At 41.6% G+C, this 17,565-nt stretch overlaps 1 protein-coding gene across 1 annotated transcript in view; it reads right to left on the bottom strand.

The window, feature by feature from the left end:
• The window catches only part of TRPM8 (transient receptor potential cation channel subfamily M member 8), a 275,582-nt gene that overhangs the window by 37,017 nt on the left and 221,000 nt on the right, over window positions 1–17,565 (bottom strand). Inside the window, exons 16-17 of the mRNA XM_015824215.1 lie at window positions 13,372–13,463; window positions 3,088–3,229 (exon numbers count right to left, since the gene is read on the bottom strand). Of these exons, the coding sequence (XP_015679701.1) occupies window positions 3,088–3,229; window positions 13,372–13,463 (234 nt within the window). The remainder of the gene's footprint in view (window positions 1–3,087; window positions 3,230–13,371; window positions 13,464–17,565) is intronic.

Here is a 17,565-nt window from a genome sequence, read left to right as displayed (position 1 = left end):
TTTTAAAAATTAAAAAATAATAATAAGAATAATAATAAGAATAAAGTTGGAAGAGACCTTGGAGGTCATCTAATCCAATCCCCTGCTCAGGCAGGAAACCCTATACCATTTCAGACAAATAGCTGTCCAATCTCTTCTTAAAGACTTCAGTGTTGGAGCATTCATAGCTTCTTCTTTTCTTTAGACTAGCCAAACCCAAGTCCTGCAGCTGTTCTTCATATGTTTTAGTCTCCAGGCCTTTAATCATTTTAGTTGCTCTTCTCTGAACCTTTTCCAACATCTCAACATCCCTTTTGTACTATGGTGACCAAAATTGGTTGCAGTATTCCAGGTGTGGTCATACTATGGTTTTATAAATCAGTATTAATACTTTGTGTGATCTTGATTCTATACCCCTGTTTATACAGCCCAGGATTGTATTAGTTTTTTTAGCTGCTGCTGAACACTGTTGGCTCATAGTCAAGTGATCGTCCACTAGGACTCCAAGCTCCCTCTCACAGTAACTGTTTTTGAGCCAGGTCTCACCTAATATGTACTTACACCTTTGATTTTTCCTGCCTAAATGTAAAACTTTGCTTTTCTCCACATTAAATTTATTCTGTTGCATAGGGCCCATTGTTCAGGTTTGTCAAGATCTTTTTGGATCCTGAGCTTGTCTTCTGGGATGTTGGCTATTCCTACCAGTTTAGTGTCATCTACAAATTTGATGAGTTCCCCTTCTATTCCCTCATCTAAGTTATATGTGAAGATATTAAAGAGTACTGGGCCTAAGACAGAGCCTTGTGGTACCCCACTGCTTACATCTCTCCATGTGGGTGTAGTTCCACTGAGGACTACTCGCTGAGTAGTCAGCGAGCTATGGATCCATCTGGTGGTGATGTTGTCTATTCCACCTTTTTCTAGCTTACTAAGCAGCAGGTTGTGGTCTACTTTGTCAAATGCCTTACTGAAATCTAAGTATACTATGTCCACAGTGTTTCGCTGGTCTACTAATTTAGTCACTTTATCAAAGAATGAAATAAGATTGGTTTGGCATGGTCTGTTTTTAACAAACTCATGCTGGCTGCTAGTTATAACTTTGTTTGCTTTTAGTTGTTCACAGATCTGTCTTTTGGTTATCTTTTCCAGAATCTTTTCCAGGATCTTTCCAGGTATTGATTCTCAACTAAATATCTGGCACTGAGTACAGCAACAAATGCATTAGAATATGGGTTAAATCCTCCCAGGTCCAGATGAGGGATTCCACAGAAAATCATGAAGAATAAGTAGCTAAGATACTGTGGGACTTTCAGATCGGGATAGGCAGGCAGGTACAAGCGTTTATTTAGCAAGATTTCACAAAAATGAGGTTATTCAGAAAGGGTACTTACATTAGAAATTCAAAATTGCAATCAAAAACAGGCCTCTGTAGCCATGTGACCTGGACTCAGTCACTCTATGACTTGTCTAAGCCTATTCGGGTACGAAAAGCCGGAAGTGGTTTGTTTTTGTTTGTGCCTGGTCACATGGCCAAATAAGATCCGGTGATTTTTGCAGCCGGCACCGACCGTTTCCTGGAGCTGCGTGGAAAATCTGCTGCTTGCTAGGCTTGAGGACTACAGTACTGTACTGTAGAGAGCTAGAATTACTTCTGTAAGTATTTTAAAATATTCTTTTTTGTTACTGTATAGTACTGCACTGTATTGTTTGTAATCACTTTGGAAACTGCTCTGCTTTTTATTGTGTTTGTAAGTACAGTACTTTGCAAGATTGCATTTGCATTTGCCTGAAACTTATAGCATGTGGCTGCTGCTGCCTCCTCTCCCTAGCACAGACACACCAGAGATTCTGCTGACGTCTTAATGGAAGGAAATCCCCTCATCCCATTTTGGATTTTGCCTAGAGAGGCTTGTGCTGATCAGGGGCAGTGTTTTTTTTTTAAGGTTTTAAATTTAAATTGCCTCCAGAGGTTGTGAGTGTTCCCTCACTAGAGGCTTTTAAGAAGAGACTGGATAGGCATTTATCAGAAATACAGTACAGTACAGTACTGTCTCTTGTGAGAGCAGTGGGTTAGACTAGATGACCTCAAGGTGCATTTCATCTCATTTACTGTTGCAAGTCGACAGTTCTGTAAACTTCACCTCCATCTCCCGCTGCATGCTTGCCTGGAGACGCTTAAGCTAAAGATACTTACTTTAGTGGCAACTGCAATTTGGAGAGTTCTCCTCCCCCTCTGAAGAAGCTTGAGCTGCCTAGCAACAATTGTTGTTTTTTTTAAAAAGCCTGCTGCCTGCTTGGGAGGCAATTTACAATACCATAGTTCCTGAAACCTGAAACAGCTGATTTGGGGCTAGAAACAGCCTGCAGCAGTGGTGGGGAAAAGTATCTCAATTCAGGCAACCATCAGAGGAAATAATAAGTCAAATCTTCATTCATTTAACAACACATTTGAGTCAATTAATGAGTTTGATTTTAAAATGTTGTAATATTGAGTCTGATTCATTTGACGATTACGAGCCTAATGGGCAGGCTCTATTAGGCTCGTACCTCAGGGACTATCTGTACTAGCCAATTAGTAATAGACAAGAACCAGAAGACAAGAACCAGAAGACAGCAGTGGTGATAGATGTAGTGATGCCAAAGGACAGCAATATCAGGAAGAAGGAGTATGAAAAACTGAAGAAGTTCCAGGGCCTGAAGGAGGAACTGAAGAGGATGTGGAAAGTAAAAGCCAAAGTGGCCCCTATTCTAGTAGAAGCATATGGGGCTGTGACTCCTAAGCTGGTAGAGTAGGTCCATCAAATCTCAGGAACAACACCAGAACTCTGTCCAAAGGAGTGCAGTGCTGGGAACAGTTAGGATACTGTGCAGAACCTTCAAAATCCTAGGCCTCTGATAGAAGACCCAAGTCTGAAGAATATACAGATGAGAAAGAATTTTTTTATGGTTTAACCAGCATCAAATGCTACATATATACAGTATGTGTCTGGGAAAAAGACTGGACTTAAATACATTTCTAAAGGTCTGCAGGGTTTAAGTTTCTCTTAAACATATTGAATTTGTTGGAATTACACACACACCTCATCTTGAATTAAATTTATGCCTTACCATCCGCTGAAGCATAATTATCTTTGGGCCAAGATTTCTGCTTACTGTGAAAATATGGATTAATCTTAAAGTAAAAATAATGTAATCCAGACAAAAAATTACTCTGCCAGAATACCAAGATGTTTCATTTGAAGAGTGGAGCCTGTAAAAAGAACAGATACACATTAGTAGAAAACTCCATTTTCAAATTACCTGGTTACCATAGTTCTGTTTCAAATACTATATTTATTTTTGTTACTGTTGCTAAATAGCCCAGACCCCCACATTGTAAATATTTTTATTCTCACAATAGGTTAAAGTGAAATAAAATTGTCTCATAGTGCTTCCATATGTTAAATATTCAATGATTTATTATCATTTGTATGAAGATTACAGTTTTATTCTGGGCACCTCCATTTTCAGAATTGTAATTGTACTCTGTAGAAGAAGACTGAGTATTTTGACAACAGATAACCTTAGCCCACCCTTAATATTTGGAGAGAGATTTACAATTAATGGAGTGCTCCAAATTGAATGGGAATTTAATACAAACCAGGGACAAAAGGCATTATTTTGTCTCCAGGTTTTGGGAATTTTTGTTTTCTAGTTAAGTTAATCTGATTTTAGGACTGATGTAAGAACCCATTTATATTTCATTTCTATCTATCTCCTCTGATCTAAAACCAAATCTCATCTTCCCCTGGGTTCTGCCATACTCCCAAGGGGGAGGGGGGATATGCCTGTGGGGTTATTGCTTTCATTTCCTCTATTTGGTACAATGTAACCTTTTGTTTATTGCCTCTGTGTCTGCTGCCCATTACAATGTAACAAATTGCCTCCTGCACTATGCATCTCTCTGAACTTTCTTCTCCCTAACCTGGCAGTTAGGAAAAGAGGGGGGGGGAGAAATACAAACCTTCAGAGCCTGGCTTATTTCTCTGGTCTCAAAAGGAAGTGCGAAGAGCTGATTGAATATTGTGCTATAACCGGAGCCGGATCGATGTTATCTCCCCTTTCCCACAATGGACTTAACACCTGGGGATTGGCCAGTCTGAACCATCCAGATGAACTGTGGGATGGGGTTTGCTTAGGGCAGTGGTTCTCAACCTTTTTAATGCCGCGACCCCAACCGGTCATAAGTCGAGGACTAAACCGGTCATAAGTCGAGGACTAAACCGGTCGTAAGTCGAGGACTAAACCGGTCGTAAGTCAAGGACTACCCAACCGGTCGTAAGTCGAGGACTTTCCCTGCCCGGGAGCGCCGCACATGCGTGGTTCCGCCCCCTGCACTGGCCGAGGCGTAGCTGGCAAGTGGCAGAGACGGAGCAGGTCGACCACCAGCTGGCCCAGCCCAAGGGAGGTAAGGCACCCGCCGGAAAAGGGGAAAAAAATGGCGGACAGCCTTGCTTGGCGACCCCCATAAAATGGTCGATCGACCCCAAATGAGGTCCCGACCCACAGGTTGAGAACCACTGGCTTAGGGACACTTTAAAATATCGATCTGTAAAGAAATCTCTCAGATCCTGTCTATTATGCCTGCTATCAACTACTCTTAATAAAAGTTCCTATTGGAAGAAATTGTTTCCAAGAGTTCTGCTTTCTTAAGATGTGGGATTGAAGTGGGCCCTTACATTTACATTATATATTCATGCATTTCCACCTCATAATGATGGAAAAATAGTGCTTTGGGTCTATCAGAGTAGCTGGGGCTCCACAAAAAGCTATTGGGGAAGTACAAATTGCTCACTATTCCCTTAAAAAAAAAACATTGTTTACAAGAATCTGTCTTCCAATTTGTCAAAAGATTTGTTTCTTATTTTATCAGATTTATATGATATTTATTTCAGTGTGCCTAGATAGACATGGATCCCATAGAAAGCTTATTCTCAGAATTTAAGAAGAGCCAGGGGATGCCTTATAAATCAATGGTGGCTAAGAACTAGAATTCAAGTCTGTCAAGATCCTTTGAGATCTTGAGCCCATCTTTGCTAGTGTTAGCAATTCCCCCAGCTTGGTGTCAGACTTAGCAATTCTTATATCCCATTTTTCTGTGGAAAAAAATGGCACTAAGTTGTTTACAAAGCCCTAGTAAGACCACACCTGGAATACTGCAGTCAATTTTGGTCACCATACCACAAAAAAGATTTTGAGAGTTTAGAAAAAATTCAGAGAAGAACAATTAAGTTGATCAAAGGCCTGGAGGCTGCGAGACTTGGGTTTGTCTAGTCTAAAGAAAAGAAGAAATGGGGGAGACATGATAGCAGTGTTTCAGTATTTGAGGGGCTGCCACAAGGCAAAAGGGGCCAGGTTGTTCACCAGAGCATCAGAGGGAAGGACAAGAAACAATGGTTGGAAACTGACCAAAGAGAGAAGCAACCTGGAACTAAGGAGAAACTTCCTGACAGTGAGGACAATCAACCATTGGAACAGTTTACCCCCAGAAATTGTGGGTGCCCCATCACTGGAGATCTTTAAGAAAAGACTAGACAATCAGCTGTCTGAGATCCTGTAGGTTCTCCTGCTTAAGTGGGGGGCTGAACTAGAAGACCTCCAAGGTCCCTTCCAGCTCTATTCTATTAAATATATAGTACAGGCAATAAAATACAATCTACTAATTCAAACTATTAAAAAAACCATCATAAAAATTTAAAACATGGGGTAAAAGTTATATGTTTTGCCTCTTCATAAATTATAGCACATTATCACCAGTGATAGATTAATCCATAGACAATCTGCACTGCAGAGAAAACTTAATTATGTACAATTTTCTGATAGTAATCAAAGAAATAGGAATGACATTACTCAAAGGTGGTGCCTTCAATTCCCATCTCCTTCAAGCACTTGTAGACATAAGTAGTTCTGGACTTAAAACCATTCATTTAGTGACTGTTTGAAGTTACAATGACATTGAAAAAAGTGACATGACCATTTTTCACACTTACAACCCATGGTCATGTGATCAAAATTTAAATGCTTGACAACTGGCATATTTTTATGACGGTTGCAGTGTCCCAGGGTTATGTGATCACCTTTTGCTAACTTCTGACAAGCAAAGTCAGTTGGGAAGCCAGATTAATTTAACATCCATGTTACTATTCATTTAATAACTGTGGCAAGAAAGGTCATAAAATGGGGCAAAACTTGCTTAGCAACATAAATATTAGGCTCACTTGTCGTCCTAATTCAAGGACTACCTATCTTATGATTAGCTAAAAATCACTGAGTCATCAATTTCTTCTTTCTTCTCCTCAGCCTTTAGGGTAATAAAGACTATTTTCACACCTAAATCAAATTTACACCCAAATTGGATTTTTCCTCTTTTGGAAAAAGTGATCTTTTAAAGCTTCAATCATATGATGCTTTCAATTTTACTTTGGTAGAACTTTTAGATTACTCTACAGGTAGTCCTCGACTTATGACTACAATTGGGATGGAATTTCCATTGTAAGTTGTTGTGGTAGTAAATTGAGTTGAACTCGATTTTGGGGCAATTTTTATAGTGGTCATTAGGCAAATCACTATGGCTGTTTAACAAATCCAGTTTCTCCAATGGACAATTTTCACTAGAAATTTACAAAAAGGTCATAAACTGTTAGCACATAACCACAGATCACCGGTCAGAAATATGAGCTAGTTACCAAGTACCCAATTGTGATCAAGTGATTGTGGGGTGGTGCAACAGTCATAAATGTGAGCATATGTTGTATTTTACTTTTTCTGAGGCTGTTGTAACTTTAAATTATCATTAAACAAACAGTTGTAAGTTGAGGACTACCTGTATTTTTCACGCAAATGAAAAATGCTGTTCTTTGTTATTGTCAGAACCCTGTCTTTCTATGGGCATTAGGATTTCTGTTCTCTTTCGGATTCTGCCATTCCTCTGGGGGGAGGGGGAGCTCGGAGTTGCTACAGTGTATTTCTTTTGCTTTGTGTATTTCCTTTGCTCTATCCTCTTTGATGTTTCTTCTTCAGGGTGAGAACGGAATGTGCCTCCGGCCATCTGCCTTATCTCCAGGCGCAGAGAAGAAACGTGGAGACCTAACAGCCTTGGAAGTGGCGCCTTATCGCTCCGTTCCCACAACATGGGAAATCCTCAGATCCTGCCTTCTACTACTGCTGTCAACACCTTCCAATAAAAGTTCCTTTTGAAATGATATTTGTTTCAAAAGTTCTGCTTTCTTGGGAGGCTTAATTGAGGCAGTTCCTTACATTAGGCAGGATCTGCAAAGTGGTCAGCCTGGAGGGAAAACCCCTACCGTGGGAACTATGCAAAGCGATGTCGAACCACGGCAGTGAGAAAGGGGAAAGCAAACTTTGCGGGGAAGCTCCCCCCGAGGTTGGCCTGAGTGGCAGCAGCTCAGATTCCTTCAGCTCATCCGATGAAGCCATGACCAGGGAGGATTGGGAAAAGCCGAGATGGTAGATTGGCATGGGAAAAAAGGAAGAATGGCAAGCGGAAGCCAGAAAGGTAATCCTCAAACGAGGCAGCTATCAACCAGGATGGAAGTGAGAGATGGAGATATCACTCAACCTCAGCAAAGAGGAAGATAAGAGACCAACCTGGTCTGATCGCTTCCTTAAACAAGCCATAAGTCTGATGGTAGAAATGTTCAAAAGCCTTAAAGATGAAGAAGCAGACCTCTGCCAGGGCTCAGAGGTGCTGAGACTGGAAGAGGAAAAATTCAGAGAGGGTGAGCTGGCAAATCCTGGTCCCTCCACCAGCGCCTCAGAAGCGATGGCCGGAGCCGCAGCCCCAACACGAGCCACCACAGCTGGGGGAGACGGGCACAGAGCCAGATGGAGGAGGACCCACCAGCCCGACCAGAAGGTGCCATTCTTGGTGTGAAGTATGACAGGGTGCCCCAACAGCTAGGATTTTTCCTAGCCCATGGCCTGAGCTACATGGAGGAATACAGCCGAGACATCCCCAGTGACAGCAGACGGGTCAGAGCAGTGACCATGGCTCTGGAGGGGGCAGCTGCTCGGTGGATGGTGACCCTGCATAACACACTCCCAAGCTCCAAAACTTCATGGCAGCTCATGGCAGCTTTGAGGTGGAGATTCAAGGACTTCTAGCTGACCAAAAAGCCAGAGAACTCGTCAAAACAATGAGGCAAGGTCATCGCCTGGTGGCCGAGTACACAGAGGAGTTCAGAGACCTGGCATGCTGCCTCAACTGGCTGGAGGAAGTCCTAGTGGGCCATTTCAAAGATGGGCTGAACAATGATCTGTACCATGTGTACATCGCCTTGGGAGATCTGGATTGCCTCCATGACTGGTACATCCTGGCCAAGAAAGCCAAGATCGACCAAGCCCCAACATGGAGACGCTTCCCCTCAAAGGGAAAATGAGAGGTGACAAAACCCCCCACAGCGACCTGCTTCAAATGCGGTAAAGAAGGGCACTGGGCTGCAGAATGCCATTTTAAAACTCCAGTGTGCAAGCCAGACCGATATGGTGGAGGGAAGCCTGGGAAGACTCCCCAACGATCCAGGGAGACCACCATGGAGAGCACTGAGGTCGTCGAGGTTCAATCCCCCAGGATCCCGGGGGAAGGAACTCTGGCCCTGGCAGGAAAGCTACAGGACTTGCCTGACAGCAACTCCAAGAATGAACCCCTGGTAATTGGACCCACCATGCCCCTCACCAGAACAATAAAATGATTAAGTCCAGGAATGCCAAGAAAAGTAACCCTAAAGGCTCTGTTGGACTTGGGTTGTACCTGTTGCTTAATAAGCCCAACCTTAGTGGGGAATCTAGTGAGGAGGCTGAAGAAACCAATTTCATTTGGCCAGCTAGATGGGTCCATCTCAGGGGGAAACCCAGCTAGAGCTCACGATGGGGGATCACACTGAGACTTTGACTTTTATAATGACCCCCCAGCATGGAGTGGCCCCTAATTTGGGAGATGATGTGGCTAAGGAAGTGGAATCCAAGGATGGACTGGAGGACAGGAGAGCTGATGTTTCCAATAGAGAGGCTCACTGCACGGGGGAGGGGGGAACCCACAGACCCAAGAGGAAAGGAGCTCCCGAGATGGTAGCAACTGCAAAAGATCAGAGGTTGGAAACTGTACCCAAGGAATACCGGGATCAGCGAAGAATGGTCCGACGAGCTACCCCCCCATCGTCCCACTGACTGTTCCATTGAGATCCTATTGGGAGCCAAATTACCTAAGCCCAAAATGTACTCAATGACTCCCTGGGAGCTGGAAGAGTTTCAGAAATTAATAGAGAAAAATTTAGTGCGAGGCTTCATACAGCTGGCAAGACCAAAAACGGCGGGCCCAATGCTGTTCCATGAAAAGAAAGACGGGTCCCTTTGCCTCAGCATGGACTATAGATCCTTGAATGCAGTGTGTGAAAACAATATCTACCCCTTGCCACTAATGAAGGACATGTTGGCTCACCTAGTGAAGGGGAAAATATTCTCAAAATTGGACCTACAGGAGGCATATTACCGGGTCAGGATTAAGGAGGGAGACGAATGGAAGACAGTGTTTAACCACCCCCTAGGGTGCTTCCTATTCAGGGTACTCCCATTTGGACTACAAGGTGCCCCAGCTGTGTTCATGCAGCTGATAAATGAGGTCATTCAGGAGCACCTTTACAAGGGGGTTCTGGTGTATTTCGATGACATCTTAATTTTCACCGAAATGAAAGAGGAGCATGTCAAACTAGTCAGAGTGGTTCTAAAAAAGCTGCATGCTGCCCGACTTTATGCCAAGCTGTCAAAGTGTGAATTCCATAAGGAAAAAATTGACTATTTGGGGTATTGCATCTCTCATAATGGGATAGAGATGAATCCAGAAAAGGTCTGGGCGGTGCTAAAATGGGCACCACCATGCACAAGAAGGCAATTGCAAAGCTTTCTGGGGTTCTCTAACTTCTACCGACAGTTCATCCCCTCTTTTGCGCAGATAGTGCTTCCCATTACCAATTTACTAAAATTGAGGGGGAGGGAAAGCCGAAATCTAGCCAACCACTGAAATGGACTATGGAATGTCAGGCCACATTTGAAAAACTAAAGAGACTTTTCTCAGCTGAGCCAATCCTAAAACACCCAGACCCAGAAAAACCTTTTGTCATTCAGGCAGACGCTAGTGATGTGGTAGGGGCAGTCCTGCTCCAAGAAAACCAAGAAGGCCAGTTACAACCTTGTGTATACACCTCGAGAAAATTCACAGAAACCAAGCAGAGGTGGATGGTATGGGAGAAGGAAGCCTATGCCGTGCCTCACATGGAGGTATTTCTTGGAAGGAAATAAAATCCCTTTCCAAGTGTGGACTGATCACCTGGAAGCATTAAAAAACCCAAGGAAACAGTCCGCAAAACAAGTGAGGTGGTCCCAACACTTCCACCAATTTAACTTCACCATCAAATACCTACCTGGGGGAAAGAACTTTCTAGCCGATACCTTATCAAGGCTGCTACAATACAATAGTACAAAAACAGAGGTAGTCACCACATGGACACAAGCAAAAAATCCAAAAATCCCTAGACAGTGCACCAGGACTGGCGTTTAGACAAGCACTGGAAATGGATGAATGGTTCCTAAATCACAAAAACCTCTGCTCAATGGATGATGGGCTGCCATGGGTGGGGGAAAAACTATATGTGCCCAAGGCCCAAAGACTAAAATTCATGCAACTCTGTCAAAAGTAGCTGGACACTTGGAGTTTGTGAAAAAACTTTACTTAGTAAAGAGGCAGTTCTGGTGGCCGTCCATAAAGAAAGACATTGAAAGCTATGCAGCCAGTTGCCCCATTTGCGCAGCTGCAAAATGGAGGCAAGGAAAAATGCCGGGCCTTTTACAAGCAGTAGCAGGCCTATCAGCACCTTGGAGAGAAATTTCCATGTACTTTATTGTGGAACTATTGGAGAGTGCAGGAAATACTATCATTGGGGTGGTGACAGACTTATTCTCCAAACAGGTGCATTTTATCTCATGCCTGAAAATTTCCACGGCTAAGGTCCTAGCCAAAATGTTTGTACAGCATATCTACCGATTGAATGGGGCTCTGCAACGCATAATTTCAGACGGGGGGGGGCAATTCACCTCAGAGTTCTGGAGAGCCTCCTTGGACCTCCTAGGTACCATCCAGGGCCTGTCATCTTGTCATCATCCGCAAACAAATGCGAGGACAGAACGATCAAACTCAGTACTAGAACAATATTTAAGGTGCTTTATTAATTACCAACAATTGGACTGACTTGCTTCCTTTTGCAGAAGTGGCTTACAACAATGCCATACACTCCAGCATGGGTTATACCCCATTCCAGGTCGCAACAGGACAAAGCTTCAACCCAATGTCTGAATTGCCGGTTAATGAACCCACCATCCCCACCCTGAAGGAATGGATCGCACAACTCCAAAATATGTGGCCAATAGTTAGAAAAGCGCTAGAGGAGGCTAGGAAAGCTTACAAAGCTAAGGCAGATAAAAGGCAAGTAGAACCTAAGACATTTAAAGTGGGGGGGGAGTATACCTGTCCACAAAGTACTTAAAATCTCTACAGCCATCAAAGAAATTAGGGCCGAAGTTTGTGGGACCATTCCCTATATTAAACAGGTCATTAACCCAGTAACAGTAGAATTGGAACTCCCAAAAACATTAAGACAGGTTCATCTGTTATTTCACTGTAGTTTATTAAAACATGAGCTAAGCTCACCCTTAAGGCCAGCCACAGTTCCTTCTCCTCCACCTATTATGGTGAAAGGGGAACATTTTGAAGTCAAGGAGATCCTAGATTCTAGGAAGCACCATGGGTCAACACAATACCTGATAGCTTGGAAAGACCTCCTATCTTCCCAGAATGAGTGGGTTCATAAAAGACATGTCAGAGCCCCCAGGCTACTAAAGAAATTTCATGTTCAATATCCTGATAAATCTGACTAACCCTTATCTTTTGTCTGTCCCTGTTATTATTTTCTTCTCTCTCCAGGTGGATCTCTCTTTTTTAAGGGGGGGGCCAGAATGTTAGAACCCTCTTATGGACATTAGGGTTTCTGTTCTCTTTCGGGTTCTGCCATTCTTCTGGGGGTAGGGGGAGCTCGGGGTTGCTACAGTGTATTTCCTTTGCTTTGTTCCTTGCTCTATCCTCTTTGATGTTTCTTCCTTGGGGTGAGAATAGAATGTGCCTCTGGCCATCTGCCTTATCTCCAGGCGCAGAGAAGAAGCATGGAGACCTAACAGCCTTGGAAGCAGTGCCTTATTGCTCCATTCCCATGACATTTTAACACCTGCAGATTGGCCTATTTGAATCGTCCAGATGGACAGTTGGGATGGGGTTTTCATTGTCTCTTTTAAACTATTGATTCACCCGAGAAATCCTCAGATCCTGCCTTCTACTACTGCTGTCAACACCTTCCAATAAAAGTTCCTTTTGAAATGATGTTTCAAGAGTTCTGCTTTCTTGGGAGGCTTAATTAAGGCAGTTTCTTACAGTTATATTTCTTTCCATCACTCTGGGTTGATGTAAATATCTTGATGTTTGAATCTGAAAAAACTCTTGTAAGAAATACCCCTGAGATATCTTTCCAAGATATCTAATTAACAGAATAATAGAGTAGGATGGGACTTTGAAGATCTTCTAGTCCAACCCCCTGCTCATGCAGAAGACTCTATACCAGAGTTCCCCAACCTTTCTGGGTTGGGGCCCGGAGGGAAAGAGAAGAGCAGAGAAATGTGTGAGAAATTGGACTCCCACAAACAAGAGTGGGTCAACCTATTTTCCAAAGCACCCGTAGGCAGGACAAGAAGCAATGGATGGCAACTAATTAGGGGAGAAGCAACTTAGAACTAAAGAGAAATTTCCTGACAGTGAAAACCTTAAACCTGCGGAATGACTTCTCTTCAGAAGTTGTGAGTGCTCCACCACTGGAGGCTTTTAAGAAGAGATTGGACAGCCATTTGTCTCAAATGGTATAGGGTCTTCTGCTTAAGCAGAAGGTTTGGACTAGAAGACCTCCAAAATCCCTGCCAAATCTGTTGTCTTATTGTGTTAAAATTTTGGAAAGTTGATTGTACACTGAAAGATAGAATAGTAGTTTCATAATGCACTGCTTTCAGCCACCTAAAAAAACGCCAGTATTCCGTGTCCATGTATTTCTCTCACATATTCTTTGCCTTGGAAATGAATTTCAAAAGCAGTAACTTTTCTATCTGATTGAAAATTAATGAGAAAAACTGCAGAAATTTTCAATATATTACTTGTTTTTTACATAATTATTATAGCATATTTTTGTTCCTCTAGCTCTGAACACAAGGCAACAGAAGTATCACCGTGAGTCAACTGAAACATACCTGAACACAATTCCTGATATGAAGTAGAAAATTCCAAGGGTGTCCATAACATTCCATAAGTCAGAAAAGTATTTATTCCCATTCATATACCACTAATAAAAAACAGAAACAGAAAATTATATATCAATAGAATAAAGATAAGTAAACAATACCATGAGCTCAAATATTTATATGTACCAAAGAGGAAACATATATTTACTATATTTACTTAAGGAAGTTGGTAAAAAGCAAAGAAAAACAAAAAACATGAGATATGGACAGTTTGACTTCTTGGGTGTTTTGCTATGTGATCTACACTCTTGTGTATCACCAATTTCACGAATTTTGATGGATGAGGGAAAGTGGATACTTTGAAATTGCTCTTGACTTTCTTACCTACTAGGACAAAAATGCATCATTGTGGCATATCTTCAAATGTGCTATAAAAGATTGCATTTTCTTTTAATCATGTCTTTAAATGTGAAACCACATTCTGTTATAAAAGCCTAATCAAACAAGTGCTTTGTTTATAGAATGTGTACTCATTGTCCAATTAATCCTGTACAATTCTCTAAACCAACTGCCATATTAAAATTGTCAGTTTCACTAACCCTTTTAATTTAGTCTTAATCAGATTTTTATCTGATTATCTTCACATGATAGGTTTTGTTTATCTACAGTATATTTATTAGTAAGGATGGTTAAACATTCAGCCATCTAGTGGGGTGGCCTTCTCATAGATATCAAGTTCTCACTTTATCAATCAATCAGAATAGAGTTGGAAGGGACCTTGGAGGTCTTCTAGTCCAACTCCCTGCTCCAGAAGGAAACCCTATACCATTTAAGACAAGTGCCTATCCAGTTTCTGAGAATGCAGGATAGGACAAAGCTTGTGTTTTTTTTCATATTCTTATGATTTATGTTCTTATGCTACTCTTGCTTGTAATCTTTTTTTTATTTTTTTATTTTTATTGAAAATTTTATAAAGTTTTTACAATATAAATCCCCCCTCCCCCAAACCCAACCCTCCAACCCTCCCCCCTTCACTTCCCAGAGCCAATCACAGGATTAACAATAAAATAATCATAATCTAACTAACATAAATCAACTATTAATCTAACAAATCTATAACTTCCTTTAACTCTCTTTTTTTAAAAACAAATATACAATTATTACATACCATAATATTAACATAATTTTAAATATTCAGAAATTCATTCAAAAACCAAATAATATTTTTGGTTCCATATTTAAACTCAATATAATCAATCCATCTTCTCCAAACCAATATATATCTTTCTTGTGAGTAATCCTTCACATAAGCGGAAATCTTGGCCATTTCTGCTAAGTTTGAGACTTTAAATACCCATTCTTCTATAGTGGGTAAACATTTAATTTTCCAAAATTGAGCAATTAATAATCTTGCAGCAGTTATAAGATTCAACATCTTGCAACCCATGAGTTAACTCTATCCAAATTAACTCCCCTAGATATCCCCTCTATTATCTGTCCTGGAGTTGCCCATATAGGAATTTTATAATTTAATTTATAATAATATTTCTTCCAGACTAGTAATAAGGCACTCCTTAAGATATGAGCCTTAAAATTTGTATCCACCTTTTTATCATAGATTAAATATGCCTGCCAACCAAATAACAAATCCCATCCTTCAGGAGAAAGTATATTCTTATTTGTTAAATTTAACCAATCACTAATCCATGTCAATACCACCGCATCATAATACAATTTTAAATTAGGAGCTTTAAGTCCTCCCCGTTCCCTTGCATCTTGCATAATCTTAAACTTAACTCTTGGCTTTTTGCCCGACCATATGAATTTATTAATACCCCTCTGCCACTCCTCCAAACTCTTGCTTGTAATCTTGACAGGATAGGCAGATAAAGATCTCTTGCTTGATAGTCCAAAGTAATGATGTGCATAGGAAGACATAGACCAATAAAGTCAGGAAATCAAAGAAAACAAACTGGTACACCTCCTATGCATAGTGACTTTCCAACACTACATATGGAAGCAGGGCAAGAGAAATAAATGGCTGGAATGAGAACCAAGAAGAAATATCACCTTTTATTAAATGCATTGTGATAATCTAAAAATTTAATACCTGGATAAAGCATAACACATGGTATATAACCATAAAACTAATTTGTTTCATATTGCAAAAATAATACCAGAACATAGAGATGGACAGTGGTATCCAAAATCTATTGTTAGGGTATTTGGGGAATGGGGCAAAATCACAGCAAGAACTATGTCAAACTACTGAAAATATAAAATATCCACCCTCCCCTCCTTCTATTTATCTCCTCCTTCTCCTCCATTTCCACCCTCCCCTTCCCCATTTCTGTGGATTTGACCAAATGGGGAATGATGAATCCTTTCCTTGACTTAGTGAGATTTCTGGATTTATAACTCTAAAGAAACATAGATGTTACATCCAGCACTGATCATCCTTATGTGCTCCATGTTGTGAGCCAGCTCCCCAAACATAGCAGAGAAATCTCTGCTCAGAAAGCAGCAAGAAAAAACACTCTGTTTCACCAAATTGGGGGGGATCCATTCAGCCCCTGCCTTCCCTGGCAGAGATAGCAGAGCAAAAATGCTCTGTTTCACCAAAGGGAGGGGGATCTGTTCAGCCCCTGTCTTCTCTGGCAGAGATAGCAGAGCAAAAATGCTCCATTTCACCAAAAGGGGGGGATCCATTCAGCCCCTGCCTTCCCTGCCAGAGAAAGCAATCTCTACTCAGGAAGCAGCAAGAAAAAAGGAGCATTTCTCTAAGGGGAGGGGAATCCACCCTTTGCCTTTCAAATTTTGCTGCTTCCCTGCTTCTTGTTTGTCAGCATGTCTCTGGGTGATTTTTGGTTTGGTGGGCTGCCGAGTTGGCTCCACGTCCAGTTGCTCATGACGATTTGTTTTGCGCCCACCTGGCCGTGCCCACCTGGCACCCCCTAGCCAGCCACACCGACATGGTTGCATCTACTTGGCCACGCTCACCCACCCGCCCTGAGTCATCAGCCCCGAGTCATCCACACCTTATCCTTCGCATTGGCACGGCCACGCCCACTCACCCACACCCACCTGGCAGCACTCAGATGGCCACGCCTAGCCAGTCATTGTCAGAACCCATATTAATAGGTCCCCTAACCTTTGTCCCCCTCCTCATTTTGCTATCTTTTCCTCTTTCACTTTAACCTGAATTTCACTCTCCTCTCATCCTGCCATACTCCTAGGGGGAGGGGGGAGTGCTTGAGGGTTATTTCATTGACTTCCTGTATCGTTACAATGTAACACTTTGCTTTCCTGCGTTATTTCTCTGTGAACTTTCCCATCTCTTACTGTCAGTTAGCAAAGGGAGGGGAAGAATGGAATGCAACCTCCGGCAACTGCTTTATCTGCACGCTCCCAGAGAAGGTGCAAAGAGCCACCTAAACATCACAGCTAAAACCAGAGACAGACTGATGTTATCTCCCCTTTCCCATGAGGAACCTAACACCTGGGGATTGGACAATTTGAACTGACTGGATGAACTATGGGGTGGGGTTTTGCTTGGGACACTTCTACCTATTTTTTTTTTTTATAAAATTTTTTATTAATTTTTCAATTAAAACAACAAATACAAATGATGCATATATATACACCAACAAACAATAAAGATACTCAAAACATTTTCGGATACACTCGGCAGTCCCCGCCTTGCCTCCACCCTCATCCACTTTACCTCTCCTTCCTCCCCCTTAACCTACAACCTCTCCTCCTTTTCTTACCACCTCTCTACATCCCCTTCACCTTCTTAACCACCTCATCGAGTGCAACTTGGGGTACCAGCCGAGTATATCCTCTTATTAATACAATTCCATTATATACTTATAATAATTAAATACATCAAATTATAATTTCCCCCTAATCGCCTCCCCTCCCCGACTTCCCAGAACTAACGCACCCTAAAGCAATCAGTTATATAGAAAAAAACTTTAACTCGAATAAAAAATAAAAAAACCCAAAAATTATACTATTTTAACACCAACACTCATATATAATTATCCATCTTCCCCCAATCCAAATATCTAAAAATTAGACTTTACCATTTCTCATTATAATAATCCCATTAAATACAAAAATTAAATCCTTTAAAATAATATAATTATATATCATTGATCATCTACTTCAAGACATTCATATAAATTCATTCTTCTTATT

The sequence above is a fragment of the Protobothrops mucrosquamatus genome, unplaced genomic scaffold, assembly GCF_001527695.2.
Source record: "Protobothrops mucrosquamatus isolate PMUCROS unplaced genomic scaffold, P.Mucros_1.0 scaffold2160, whole genome shotgun sequence".
NCBI lineage: Eukaryota > Metazoa > Chordata > Lepidosauria > Squamata > Viperidae > Protobothrops > Protobothrops mucrosquamatus.
Note: the sequence above shows the minus strand (reverse complement) of the source record. Positions and strands in the feature narration are given on the sequence as shown.